General features: G+C 38.6%; 1 protein-coding gene across 1 annotated transcript in view; it reads left to right on the plus strand.

Annotated features, from left to right (window-relative positions):
* The window catches only part of LEKR1 (leucine, glutamate and lysine rich 1), a 242498-nt gene that overhangs the window by 89779 nt on the left and 137821 nt on the right, over positions 1–14898 (plus strand). The window contains exon 3 of the mRNA XM_067033492.1: positions 8165–8284. Within this exon, the coding sequence (XP_066889593.1) occupies positions 8165–8284 (120 nt within the window). The remainder of the gene's footprint in view (positions 1–8164; positions 8285–14898) is intronic.

Below are 14898 nucleotides of genomic sequence, written 5' to 3' on the forward strand. Positions count from 1 at the left end.
GTTCCTATTACCATTTACTTAATTGTTTCCGGTTTGTTCTTGTAGGTCTTTTCCTTCTCTGGTATTTCTTGCCTAGAGAATTTCCTTTAGCATTTGTTGTAAAGCTGGTTTGGTGGTGCTGAACTCTCTCAGCTTTTGCTTGTCTGTAAAGGTTTTAATTTCTCCATCAAATCTGAATGAGATCCTTGCTGGGTAGAGTCATCTTGGTTGTAGGTTTTTTTCCTTCATCATTTTAAATATGTCCTGCCACTCCCTTCTGGCTTGTAGAGTTTCTGCTGAAAGATCAGATGTTAACCTTATGGGGATTCCCTTGTATGTTATTTGTTGTTTTTCCCTTGCTGCTTTTAATATGTTTTCTTTGTATTTAATTTTTGACAGTTTGATTATTATGTGTCTTGGCGTGTTTCTCCTTGGATTTATCCTGTATGGGACTCTCTGTGCTTCCTGGACTTGATTGACTATTTCCTTTCTTATATTAGGGAAGTTTTCAGCTATAATTTCTTCAAATATTTTTTCAGTCCCTTTCTTTTTCTCTTCTTCTTCTGGGACCCCTATAATTCGAATGTTGGTGCATTTAATGTTCTCCCAGAGGTCTCTAAGACTGTCCTCAGTTCTTTTCATTCTTTTTTCTTTATTCTGCTCTGCAGTAGTTATTTCCACTATTTTACCTTCCAGGTCGCTTATCCATTCTCTGCCTCAGTTATTCTGCTATTGATCCCATCTAGAGTATTTTTAATTTCATTTATGGTGTTGCTCATTATTGCTTGCTTCCTCTTTATTCCTTCTAGGTCCTTGTTAAATGTTTCTTGCAATTTGTCCATTCTATTTCCAAGATTTTGGATCATCTTTACTGTCATTATTCTGAATTCTTTTTCAGGTAGACTGCCTATTTCCTCTTCATTTGTTAGGTCTGGTGGGTTTTTACCTTGCTCCTTCATCTGCTTGTGTTTTTCTGTCTTTTCATTTTGCTTACTGTGTTTGGGGTCACCTTTTTGCAGGCTGCAGGTTCGTAGTTCCCGTTGTTTTTGGTGACTGTCCCCAGTGGCTAAAGTTGGTTCAGTGGGTTAAGTAGGTTTCCTGGTTGGGGGGACTAGTGCCTATGTTCTGGTGGATGAGGCTGGATCTTGTCTTTCTGGTGGGCAGGTCCACGTCTTGTGGTGTGTTTTGGGATGTTGGTATTCTTATTATGATTTTAGGCAGCCTCTCTGCTAATGGATGGGGCTGTAGTCCTGTCTTGCTATTTGTTGGGCATAGGGTGTCCAGCACTGTACGTTGCTGGTCCTTGAGTAAAGCTGGGTCTTGGTGTTGAGATGGAGATCTCTGGGAGATTTTCGCCATTTGATATTGCGTGGAGCTGGGAGGTCTCTTGTGGACCAGTGTCCTGAGGTTGGTCCTCCCACCTCAGAGACACAGCCCTGATGTCTGGCTGGAGTGCCAGGATCCTTTAATCCACACGGCTCAAAATAAAAGGCAGAAAAAATAGGAAGGGAGGAAGAAAGGAAGGAAGGAAGAAAGGAAGGAAGGAAGAAATGAAGGAAGGAAGAAAGCAAGAAAGGAAGGAAGGAAGGGAGGAAGAAAGGGAGGAAGGAAGAGAGGAAGGAAGGAAGGAAGGAAGGGAGGAAGGAAGAAAGGAGGAAGAAAGGAAGGAAGAAAGAAAGGAAGAAAGGAAGAAAGAAAAGAAGATAAAATAAAGTAGGATAAAATATAGTTATTAAAATAAAAAATACTATTAAGAAGAAAAATTTTATTTAAAAAAACTGTTCGGTGAGAACCCTAGGACAAATGGTGAAAGCAAAGCTATACAGACAAAATATCACACAGCAGCACACACATACACACTCACAAAAAGAAAAAAAAAAGGGGAAAATAATAATATATCTCGCTCCCAAAGTCCACCTCCTCAACTTGGGATATTTCTCTGTCTATTCAGGTTTTCCACAGATGCAGGGCACTTCAAGTTGATTGTGGAGCTTTAATCCGCTGCTTCTGAGGCTACTGGGAGAGACGTCTCCCTCTCTTCTTTGTTTGCACAGCTCCTGGGGTTCAGCTTTGGACTTGGCCCCGCCTCTGTGTGTCGGTCGTCTGAGGGCGTCTGCTCTTCTCTCAGACAGGACAGGGTTAAAGGAGCAGCTGATTTGGGGGCTCTGTCTCAGGCCGGGGGGAGGGAGGGGCACAGATGCGGGGCGAGCCTGTGGCGGCAGAGGCCAGTGTGACGCTGTACCAGCCTGAGGCGCGCCGCACCTTCTCCCAGGGAAGCTGGCCCTGGATCCCGGGACCCTGGAAGTGGTGGGCTGCACAGGCTCCTGGAAGGGGAGGTGTGGAAGGTGACCTGTGCTCGCACACAGGCCTCTTGGTGGCAGCAGCAGAAACCCTAGCGTCCCACACCCGTCTCTGGTGTCCATGCCGACAGCCGCGGCTCACGCCCATTTCTGGACCTCCTTTACGACGTGCGGTTAATCCCCTCTCCTCGTGTACCAGGAAGCAAAGAGGGAAGAAAAGGTTTCTTGCCTCTTCTGCAGCTCCAGACTTCTCCCAGACCCCCTCCCAGGTAGCCATGGTGCACTAACCCCTTCAGGCTGTTTTCACGCTGCCAACTCCAGACCTCTCCCTGGGATCCAACTGAAGCCCGAGACTCAACTCCCAACCCCCGCCCACCCCAGCAGGTGAGCAGACAAGCCTCTCGGGCTGGTGAGTGCCGGTTGGCACCAATCCTCTGTGTGGGAATCTCTCCGCTTTGCCCTCTGCACCCCTGTGGCTGTGCTCTCCTCTGTGGCTCTGAAGCTTCCCCCCTCCTCCATCCACAGTCTCCGCCCATGAAGGGGCTTCCTAGTGTGTGGAAAACTTTCCTCCACAGCTCCCTCCCACTGGTGCAGGTCCCGTCCCTATTCTTTTGTTTCTGTTTATTCTTTTTTCTTTTGCCCTACCCAGGTACGTGGGGTGTTTCTTGCCTTTTGGGAGGTCTGAGGTCTTCTACCAGCGTTCAGTGGGTGTTCTATAGGAGCAGTTTCACGTGTAGATGTATTTCTGATGTATCTGTGGGGAGGAAGGTGATCTCTGCATCTTACTCTTCTGCCATCTTCTCTCTTCTCCACTCAGGTTGTCCATTTGATTGGCATATATTTGCTTGTAGTAATCTCTCATGATCTTTTGTATTTCTTCAGTGTCATTTGTTACTTCTCCTTTTTCATTTCTAATTCAGTTGATTTGAGTCTTCTCTCTTTTTTTCTTGATGAGTCTGGCTAATGGTTTATCAATTTTGTTTATTTTCTCAAAGAACCAACTTTTAGTTTTATTGATCTTTACTATTGTTTCTTTCATTTCTTTTTCATTTATTTCTGCCAGATCTTTATGATTTCTTTCCTTCTGCTACTTTGGGGTTTTTTTGTTCTTCTTTCTCTAATTGCTTTAGGTGTAAGGTTAGGTTATTTGAGATGTTTCTTGAGGTAGGATTGTACTGCTATAAACTTCCCTCTTAGAACTGCTTTTGCTGCATCCCATAGGTTTTGGATCATTGTGTTTTCATTGTCATTTGTTTCTAGGTTGTTGTTGTTGTTTTTTTTTTTTTTTTTTTGCTGTACACGGGACTCTCACTGTTGTGGCCTCTCCCATTGCAGAGCACTGGCTCCGGATGCACAGGCTTAGCGACCATGGCTCACGGACCCAGCCACTCCGTGGCATGTGGGATATTCCCGGACCGGGGCACGAACCCGTGTCCCCTGCATCGGCAGGTGGGCTCTCAACCACTGCGCCACCAGGGAAGCCCCTCTAGGTATTTTTTTATTTCTTCAGTGATCTCTTGGTTATTTAGTAGCGTATCATTTAGCTTCCAAGTGTTTGTATTTTTTACAGTTTTTTTCCTGTCTCATAGCATTGTGGTTGGAAAAGGTACCTGATACAGTTTGAAGTTCCTTAAATTTACCGAGGCTTGATTTGTGACCCATGATATGATCTATCCTGGAGAATGTTCCATGAGCATTTGAGAAAAAAAGTGTATTTTTTTGTTTTTGGATGGAATGTCCTATAAATATCAATTAAGTCCATCTTGTCTAATATGTTATTTAAGGCTTGTGTTTCCTTATTTATTTTCATTTTGGATTATTTGTCCATTAGCTAAAGTGAGGTTTTAAAGTCACCTAGTATTACTGTGTTACTGTTAATTTCCCCTTTTATGGTTGTGAGCATTTGCCATATGTGTTGAGGTGCTTCTATGTTGGGTGCATAAATATTTACAATTGTTATATCTTCATCTTGGATTGATTGCTTGATCATTATGTAGTGTCCTTCTTTGTATCTTGTAATTTTATTTTAAAGTCTATTTTGTCTGATATGATAATTGCTACTCCAGCTTTCTTTTGATTTCCATTTGCATGGAATATCTTTTTCCATCTCCTCACATTCAGTCTGTATGTGTCCCTAGGTCTGAAGCAGGTGTCTTGTAGACAGCATATATATGGATCTTGTTTTTGTATCCATTCAGCCAGTCTGTGTCTTTTCGTTGGAGCATTTAATCCATTTGCATTTAAGGTAATTTTCGATATGTATGTTCCTTTTACCATTTTCATAATTGTTTTGGGTTTGTTTTTGTAAGTCTTTTCCTTCTCTTGTGTTTCCTGCCTAGCAAAGTTCATTTAGCATTTATTGTAAAGCTGGTTTGGTGGTGCTGAATTCTCTTAACTTCTCCTTGTCTGTATAGGTTTTAATTTCTCTGTCAAATCTGAATGAGATCCTTGCTGGGTAGAGTAATCTTGGTTGTAGATTTTTCCCTTTCATCACTTTAAATATGTCCTGCCAGTCCCTTCTGGCTTGCAGTGTTTCTGCAGAAAGATCATCTGTTAACCTTATGGGGATTCCCTTGTATTTTATTTGTTGCTTTTCCCTTGCTGCTTTTAATGTTTTTCCTTTGTATTTAATTTTTGATAGTTTGATTAATATGTGTCTTGGCGTGTTTCTCCTTGATTTGTCCTGTGTGGAACTCTCTTCACTTCCTGGACTTGATTGATTATTTCCTTTCTCATATTAGGGAAATTTTCAACTATAATCTCTTCAAATATTTTATCAGACCCAGGTCTTCTTCTGGGACCCCTATAATTTGAATGTTGGCATGTTTAATGTTGTCCGAGAGGTCTCTGAGACTGCCCTCAATTCTTTTCATTCTTTTTTCTTTATTCTGGTCTTCAGTGGTTATTTCCACTATTTTAACTTCCAGGTCACTTATCTGTTCTTCTGCCTCAGTTATTCTGCTATTGATTCCCTCTAAAGAATTTTAAATTTCGTTTATTGCGGTGTTCATCATTGTTGTTTGGTCTTTAGTTCTTCTAAGTCCTTTTTAAACGTTTCTTGTATTTTTTCCATTCTATTTCCAAGATTTTGGATCATCTTTACTATCATTATTCTGAATTCTTTTTCAGGTAGACTGCCTATTTCCTCTTCATTTGTTTGGTCTGGTGGGTTTTTACCTTGCTCCTTCATCTGTTGCATATTTCTCTGTCTTCTCATTTTGTTTAACTTACTGTGTTTGGGATCTCCTTTTCCCAGGCTGCAAGTTCATAGCTCCCGTTGTTTTTGGTGTCTGCCCCCAGTGAGTGAGGTTGGTTCAGTGGCCTGTGTAGGCTTCTTGGTGGTTGGGCCTGGTGCCTGTGTTCTGGTGGGTGGGGCTGGATCTTGTCTTTCTGGTGGGCAGGCTGTGTCCAATTTTGTGTTTTGGGATGTCTGTGAACTTAGTGTGATTTTAGGCAGCCTCTCTGCTGATGAGTGAGGTTGTGTTCCTGCCTTGCTAGTTGTTAGGCATGTGGCATCCAGCACTGGAGCTTGCTGGCTGTTGGGTGGAGCTGGGTCTTAGCATTGAGACGGAGATCTCTGGGAGAGCTCTCACTAATTGGTATTATGTGGAGCTGGGACGTCTCTCTGGTGTTCCAATGTCCTGGACTTGGCTCTCCCACCTCAGAGGCTCAGGCTTCACACCCAGCTGGAGCACCAAGTCCCTGTCAGCCATGTGGATCAGAAGAAAAGGAACAAAGAAAAGGGAAGAAAAAAAAAATTTTTTTTTAAATTATAAAATAAAGAAATAATAAAATTTAAAAAAAGAGAGCAACCAAACCAATAAACAAATCCACCAATGATAGCAACCACTAAAAACTAAACTAATATAAACATAAAAATCAGAAACAAATCAGTTGCAGACAGCAAACCCCTAGTCTACAGGTGCTCCCAAAGTCCCCTGCCTCAATTTTGGGAATATTCATTGTCTATTCAGGTATTCCACAGATGCAGGGTTCATCTAGTTGATTGTGGGAATGTAATCTGCTGCCCCTGAGGCTGCTGGGAGAGATTTCTCTTTCTCTTCTTTGTTCTCACAGCTCCTGGGGTTCAGCTTTTGTTTTGGCCCAACCTCTCTGTGTAGGTTGCCCTCAGGTATCTGTTCCCCACCCAAACAGGAGAGGGTTAAAGCAGCGGCTGATTAGGTCTCTTTTGCTGTCCCAGGCTGGGGAGAGGGAGGGGTATGGTAGTCATAATTGGAATGCGATGGGAGCCTGCAGCAGCAGGAGCCTGCAGCAGCAGAGGCCAGCATGACATTACAACAGCCTGAGATGCTCTGTGTGTTCTCCCAGGGAAGTTGTTCCTGGATCTGGGGACAGTGGCAGTGGTGTGCTGCACAGGCTTCTGTGGGGTTGGTGGGGGGGTATGCGTAGTGACCTGTGTTTGCACATAGGATTCTTGGTGGCAGCGGCAGCAGCGTTAGCATTTCATGCGCATCTCTGTGGTCTGAGCTGCTAGCCACAGCTCATGCCCATCTCTGGAGCTTGCTTAGGTGGTGCTCTGTCTCCTGTGGGCACACATGGAAGGAATCCCCTCTCCTCACACACCCCGAAACAATGGTCTCTTGCCTCTTTGGCAGGTCCAGACTTTTTCCCTGACTCCATCCCAGCTAGTTTTAGTGCACTAGCCCCCTTCAGGCTGTCTTCATGCAGCCAACCCCAGTCCTCTCCCTGGGATCTGACCTCCGAAACCTGAGCCTTAGCTCCCAGCCCCCACCTGCCCTGGCGGGTGAGCAGAAAATTGTCTCTGGCTTGTGAATGCTAGTCAGCATTGATCCTCTGTGCAGGAATCTCTCTGCTTTGCCCTCTGCACCCCTGTTGTTGCGCTCTCCTCCATGGCTCCAAAGCTTCCCCCCCACCCACCTCCCATCTCTACCAGTGAAGGGGCTTCCTAGTGTGTACAAACTTTTACTCTTTTACAGCTCCCTCCCAGAAGTGCAGATCCTGTCCTATCCTATTCTTTTGTCTCTGTTTTTTCTGGGGTTTTTTTGCCCTACCCAGGTACGTGGGGATTTTCTTGCCTTTTGGGAAGTCTGAGGTCTTCTGCCAGCATTCAGTAGGTGTTCTGTAAGAATTGTTCCACATGTAGATGTATTTTTTATGTAATTGTGGGGAGGAAGGTGATCTCCACATCTTGTTTCTCCACCATCTTGAAGGTCCCCCCCATAGTTTTCTTTTCTTTTTATTAAAAATGGATTTAAAATTTTAAATTTTTTTAATTGGAGTATAGTTGATTTACTATGTTGTGTTAGTTTCAGGTGTACAGCAAAGTGAATCAGTTATACATATATCCACTCTTTTTTAAGATTTTTTTCCCATAGCCCATTACAGAGTACTGAGTAGAGCTCCCTGTGCTGTACAGTAGGTTCTTATTAATTATCTATTTTATATTTAGTAGTGTATATATGTCAATCCCAATCTCCCAGTTTATCCCTCCCCTTCCTTATCTGCTGGTAACCATAAGTTTTTTTCTATTGATACATCTGTGACTCTACTTCTGTTTTGTAACTATGTTCATTTGTACCCTATTTTTAGATTCCACATATAAGCAGTATTATATGATACTTGTCTTTTCTGTGTCTGACTTACTTCACTCAGTATGACAATCTCTAGGTTCATCCATGTTGCTGAAAATGGCATTATTTTGTTCTTTTTATGGCTGAGTAATATTCCATTGCATATATGTACCACATCTTCTTTATCCATACCTCTGTTTATGGACATTTAGTTTGCTTCCATGTCCTGGCTATTGTAAATAGTGCTGTAATGAAAAAAGTGGATTTAAATTTTGATAAAGTACTCATGAGGAAATATTTAGGCTTATAATAGTTATTTGTTTATATTTTTAGAATTCGAGATGCAAGCATGCAGTTAAAAAGTCACCAAAATGACTTTCACAGAGTACAGAAAGAATTGAGTAAGTTGCAACATGAGTTAAAAATTAAACAAAAACAATCACAAATCTTCAGGTAAGATTATCTTTAAAGAATTGAAAATTATAGTATTGAAAATATACACTCATTTAATACTAACTTTGTAAACATTCAAACACCTTTTAGTAATATAGTTTCTGTATTTATATAGTTTAATATTATAGTATTATAGTGTTGTTGAAAAAAATGGAAACACTTCACTTTTTAAAAACTATTATCTCAACTAAATAGTTTTGCCAATAACATTTAAATTAGGCAAACACCTTGTTCTGATTTTGCAGTGACATTTAGGATGAAAGCACAGTAACTAATTCATTTTCCTCTTGGCCATATATTTCTTGGTATACTTGATCTCCTGTTCAGTGACATGAAAAGAATAGAATGGGGAAACTTTCTAACTGGATAATAATAGACTTCCTAAATTTAGAAATTTCCAATATAAATGGTGTTAAATCTGCTTTTATGTAATCTTTGAAGGCTTTATAATAACTAAAGGTAAAGCCCAATGTTCTAAAGAAAATAGGAAGTACTTTTTAAAAATGGAGTTGAATATATTGAGAATATCAGAAAAAATGATTAATTTTTAAATTGAGTAACTTTTAGCTCTTATAAAAGGGAAATAAGTTAAATAAACATTATAAATAGACACAGGTTCAGGATGACTAAAAATAATATGCCAGGTAAATACTTTTAATGTTCTTATTTTTTCCAATCTACTTATTATTATTGGGAATATTGTCCTGTTAAAAAAATTATCTGGCCGTCCCCGCTGGCGGGCCGCCGCCTGTGTCCCCTGGGGTGCAGCGCAGCACGCCCCACTGCGCATCGGGACCGGGGTCTGGTGTGGAGATCCCTTCGTCCTGGGACACGGGTTGTGGCCAGAAAGGCGGCCGCCCTCTCACCCATCACGCACCGCATGTTCGTGGGGAACCTGGTGCTAAACCATTCATAGACGACCTGCTTCTGGGTCGGGGTTTCGTACGTAGCAGAGCAGCTCCCTCGCTGCGATCTATTGAAAGTCAGCACTCAACACAAAGGTTTGTAAAAAGAAAAAAAACAGAGAGAAAAAAAATTATCTGGGCTAATAATTTTTTTATGCAATATCTGGTGATAACCTGTTAGCCATCTAACCTTTCATTAATGCCTTACACATAACTGATGCTAAATAAATAATTTTTGAATGAATGAATGAGTCTACTCACAAAACAGATGACAATTTTTGTCATCAGAAATCTTCTCTGTCCTGTCCTAGAAATCTAGCATTGAACCAGCAGGATATCACCCAGGTGACCCCAACTCTCCATTTTAGTCAGGACCATCAGTATTCAGTCTTGGCCCCAACAATAGCTTTGGCTCAGGTCCGTTTGGGAAGTCCCATTTGTTTTATCCAGAGATGCCATTATGGGTGGCAGGATTGACTAAATTTTAAAGATTAGACTAGAACTAGATTAGACAATTAATGCTGCTTCAGGATATTATGGACTGATAAAGTCAGTCTTTATTATTCACATTTTACATGTAATTTGTAGTATTTTAAATTCTTGAAGAAACTTATACATATTTAAATGTTACTTTTATTCTGTGTTGTAATTTTGTCATAATTTTGCATTATACTTTTACTGCTTATTTTTTCAAATGTTTTCAAAGGATCTGTGGTTTTTATTTACTTTTAGACGAAAGATCACAAATTAGGAGTTCTGCATCTGATTTATATAAAAAGTAACACTTACTAGAAATTTTAGAAGTAACCATTTAACTAGACAGTATAAATAAAGGTTTGTGACAGATGAATAAAAATAATTATAGGTTTTATTAATACTCTCACTAGTAGGTACATTGCATGGGAAAAGGCAGTCTGGTGAAAATAAAATCAAACCAAAAGTTGTAGAGTTCAGTGATTTTGTTGCATTACTAAAAGCTCATTTTAAACTAGTTTACTGATTATTTTTAAAAAAATATCTACCAGAACGTAAAACTTTGAGTTTGCTGTGGATAAAGAAAAGGAGCTTATAATCTTCTCTTTTAAAGTGGTAAAGCAAAGAAGCTTGAGCTTTAGATACTCAGATGTAATCATCTTTATTTACGGAGTCCAAAAGGAACTTTCAAGAGATCAATGCACTGTCTTTGAGTCACTTTGCTCTTTTAAAATTATTCTCTCATTTGTTTAATTGCAATAGGGCTTAATCACCTAGCCTCCAGCAAAGTGTTCTTCATGCTTTGTATTTTCCCTGACCTCATTTCCAACCTGTCTCTCCCAAGGGGGTGATGAGGAGTAGCTGTGGTGTGCCTCAGTTGGCTCAGCACAACTGCTATTCAAAATAAAGTGTCTTTTGAGAATGGAAATTAACTTGTGAAAACCTGTAAAATAGATACTGAAAACCAATATGAAATATAGGTATACTTCACTTTATATAAAGTTGTGTACAACTCCAATATTCTAAATCAATCTATATTTGAAATATTTTGGTAGCGCTTACTTTTTATAGGATTCCTATTATGAATCTTTCATAATTTGTTTGAAATATACTTATCTTTTAATTTTTCTTGTTTGTAAATCCAGACTCTGTCATCTCTGAAGTTTTCAAGCCAACTCCCCAAATCTCTGACTTTCATGCCAACTCTTCAGCCACATTAAGGCTTCTAGTTTTTGTTTGTTTGTTTGTTTTGTTTTCTGATTTTCCCAACCATTTCCTGGCCTTACTTTGTTTTCTAGCCTTGATCCCATAATCAGCTCATGTCTTTTTTAAAACAGCCTTATTGAGATATAAGTTACATACTACAAAATCCACCCCTTTTAAGTAGACAATGTAATGATTTTTAGTAAACGTACTTGAGTCATCCTGAGAAGATAGATCCTCATGCCATTTGCAATCTCTACCTTCACCATCAATCCTAGGCAATTGCTTATCTTCTTTCTGTTTCTATAGATTTGTATTTCTCTGGACAATTCAAATATATGGAATCCTACAATATGTGGTCTTTTATATCTGACATCTTTCAATAATGTTTTTGATGTTTATCCATGTTGTATCATGCATCAGTACTTTGTTCCTTTTTATTGCTAAATAGTGTTCCATTGTGTGAACATACCACATTCTATTTATGCATTTATTAGTTGAAGGACATTTGGCTTGTTTCCGCTTGTTGGCACTTATGAATAATGCTGCTATAAACATTCATGAAGACTTACATGAAGTAAGTCTTTGTGTGAATGTATGTTTTGTTTCTTTTGAGTATATACCTAAGTGTAGAATTACTGAATCATATGGTAAATTGATATTTAACCTTTAAGAAACTGCAAAACTATTTTGCAAAGTGGCTGCACTATTTTACATTCCTACCAGGAATGAGGATTCTACTTTCACTGTGTTCTTGATAACATTTCTTATTGTCTGTCTTTTTTTTATAGTAGCCATTCTAGAGGCTGTGAAATGGTACCTCATTGTGCTTTTTTTTTTTTTTTTTTTTGTGGTACGCGGGCCTCTCACTGTTGTGGCCTCTCCCGTTGTGGAGCACAGGCTCTGGACGCACAGGCTCAGTGGCCATGGCTCACAGGCCTAGCTGCTCCGCAGCATGTGGGATCTTCCCGGACCAGGGCATGAACCTGTATCCCCTGCGTCGGCAGGCAGACGCTTAACCACTGTGCCACCAGGGAAGCTCCCTCATTGTGCTTTGATTTGTGTTTCCCAAATGACTAATGGTGTTGAACATCTTTTCGTGTGCTTATTAACCATTTTTATGGTTATTTGGTGAAATATCTATTAAAATATTTTTTCTATTTTTCATTGGTTTGTTTTCTTGTTATCAGATTATAAGAGTTCTTTGTATGTTCTGGGTACAAGTCTTTTATTTGAAATATGATTTGCAAATATTTTCTCCCATTCTGTGGCAAGTCTTTTCGTTTTTTTAATTGTGTCTTTTCGAAGAACAAAAGTTATTATTTTTAATGAAATACAGTTTAACCAATGTTTTCTTTTAGGGATTGTGCTTCTGGTAATGTATGTAAGAACTCTGCCTAACCAAATGTCACAAAGATTTTTTCCAGTAGTTTCTTCTAAAGGTTTTATAGTTTTAGCTCTTACATTTAGGTCTGTGATCCATTTTAACTCTTGTGAATGATGTAAAGTAAGGATCTAAATTCATCTTTTCTTTTCATGTGAATATTCAATTATTCTAGCACTGTTTGTTAAAAAGACTATTCTTTCCCTATTGAGTTGTCTTGGTCCCTTTACCTAAAATCAATTTACCATGAACGGAAGGAATTATTTCTGGACTCTCTATTCTATTTTATTCATCTATTGATGTATATCTGTTCTTAATGTCAGTACCACACTCTCTTGAATAGTTTAATTTTTAGTGAATTTTGAGATAAAGAAATGTAAGCCCTTCAAATTTCTTTGTTTTCAAGATTATTTTGGTTATTCTGGGAACCTTGTATTTCCATATAAATTTTAGTATCATCTTGTCAATTTCTGAAAAATAGCCTACTGGGATTTTGATAGGTATAGGATTAAATCTATAGATGAATTTGGGGAGAATTACCATTTTAAAAATGTTGAATTTTTCAATCCAAGAATCCATATATCTTTCCACTGAGATCTTTAGTTCTCTCAGAAATGTTTTGTTTTTAGTATACAAGTCTTGCACTCCTTTTATTAAGTTTATTTCTAAATATTTTATTCTTTTTGATGTTATGACAAGTGGGATTTTTTTCTTAACTTTATTTTTGGGATTCATCATTGCTAGAAACAGAGTGGTTTTTGCACATGGTTTATGTATCCTGTGATCTTGATGAACCCATTTATTCTAGTATTTGTGTGTGTGTGTGTGTGTGTGTGTGTGTGTGTGTATTCTTTAGGATTTTCTTCATAGAGCATGTTTCTGCATAGAGGAATTTACCAATACTCCAGCTACTTTTACCTCTGCTTATTGACCCTTAAAACCCTCAGTCTTTGTATCCACTTAAGGGTTGTTAAACACCAGGCCCTTTTCTTCAATACTGTTCTAAATCCTCAATATTCTGCTTAAAATTCTTTGTGCTACTCATCTCTCACCAGCTGTGTGTCTTGCCTTGTATTTCACAAAGAGAGTTAAAGTTAACAACACAGGCATATTTCCTGTGAGTCAAATGATACTTAAGTTTCAGAATTCTGCACTCAGGACCCCCTTCCAAGCTTCTGGGAGGGCCCCTGGCAAAAGTAAGATGGTTTTAAATTATAATTGTAAAAATTCTGTCTTTTTGCACTCTGATTTCCCTTCTCCTACTTCTGATGTCAGTATGCCTTTGGAGTAGTCACTGGCATTTGAGGGATCTGAGAGAGAAAGTTGTGTTGGGAATATACATTATAACTGCCTTTTGGAAAGACATTTTAGACTGCTTCAATTACACAAGCAAGACATTACAGACTAAAAATAGGGATGTGTAGGAATTTTTTTGAATTAATGAGTAAAAGCAATAAAGATGAACAATCTAAACAATAGAAATTATTCTGTCATAAAAGCAAATTATAACATTTTTTCAGATTACATAATAAGAGATACATTTTCAATAAAATCTCTTGGATTATTTTGTAATCCATTCAATGAAGAGGAGTTAATTATTTGAATACATTGGAGAAAGATTTAACTTTCTTGCTGATTTGACCAAAGCTGCTGACATCACTGAATATAACATAAAAATCATAGTATACCGCTTCAAGGACATCTGAGATAAGCTGGTTCATGAGTTTCACTATTTCAAAGACAATTTAAGATATCATTTTCCAAGAAAACTTGAAATGCCAAATATTTTATCATATATGAAAAATATTTACAAGTATTTTCCCAAATTTGACAATGCTTAATATTTACATGATATTACCAATAATGGGCTGTGAAGCTAAAAGAATCTTTCTAAACTACCACAGATAATAAAACTAATGGCCTTGATAGATGAAAGGCTGTATAATTTTTATATTCTCTCCACACAAAGTATTATTATAAAATGGTTCTCATATGAAAAGGTGCTTATAAAGCATGTAGCCAAAAATTGTAGACAAAAAAGTATTGTAGAGCTGTTACTTATTTAAAAGTTACATTGATTTTCTGTATTTTGTGATATTGATGAGATTTATTAACTTCTACAATTTTATTTGTAATGATTTTTCTCAATCTATAAGTGCACACTTTTAAACCTAATTTTGTAGTCATCTTTTACAAGAAAGCCATCCCTCTATTCACACCAATCATATAAGATCTAGGCCGCACAAAATGTGATGGATCTGCTCTTCGCTAAGAGGCTTGATTTTTCTGTTTCCTGCGTTTTTTCCCTACAGAAGCACATGCATCCGTATCTGGTCTTTCTTCTATCAAATATCCCTTTAGGCCTTGACCCCCATGTACATGACTTGCACCCAGCAGCTGCCTTACATTTGGCCCATTAGGCCTTTAACCTTGACTTAGTTCATAGTTCTTGTCTCTGTCTTACCACTTCCTAGCTTCGCATTCAAACTTCCCATCCTCACCATTGCTCCCCTTTGCTTTAGTGATCTGTTGGACTCTTTCTTTGATTTTTTTTTTTTTTTTTGGCTTTTTAAAATTGAAGTATAGTTGATTTACAATGTTGTGTTAATTTCTGCTGTACAGCAAAGTGATTCAGTTATACATGTTAC

This window comes from Kogia breviceps, chromosome 5 (genome assembly GCF_026419965.1).
Source record: "Kogia breviceps isolate mKogBre1 chromosome 5, mKogBre1 haplotype 1, whole genome shotgun sequence".
Taxonomy (NCBI): Eukaryota; Metazoa; Chordata; class Mammalia; order Artiodactyla; family Physeteridae; genus Kogia; species Kogia breviceps.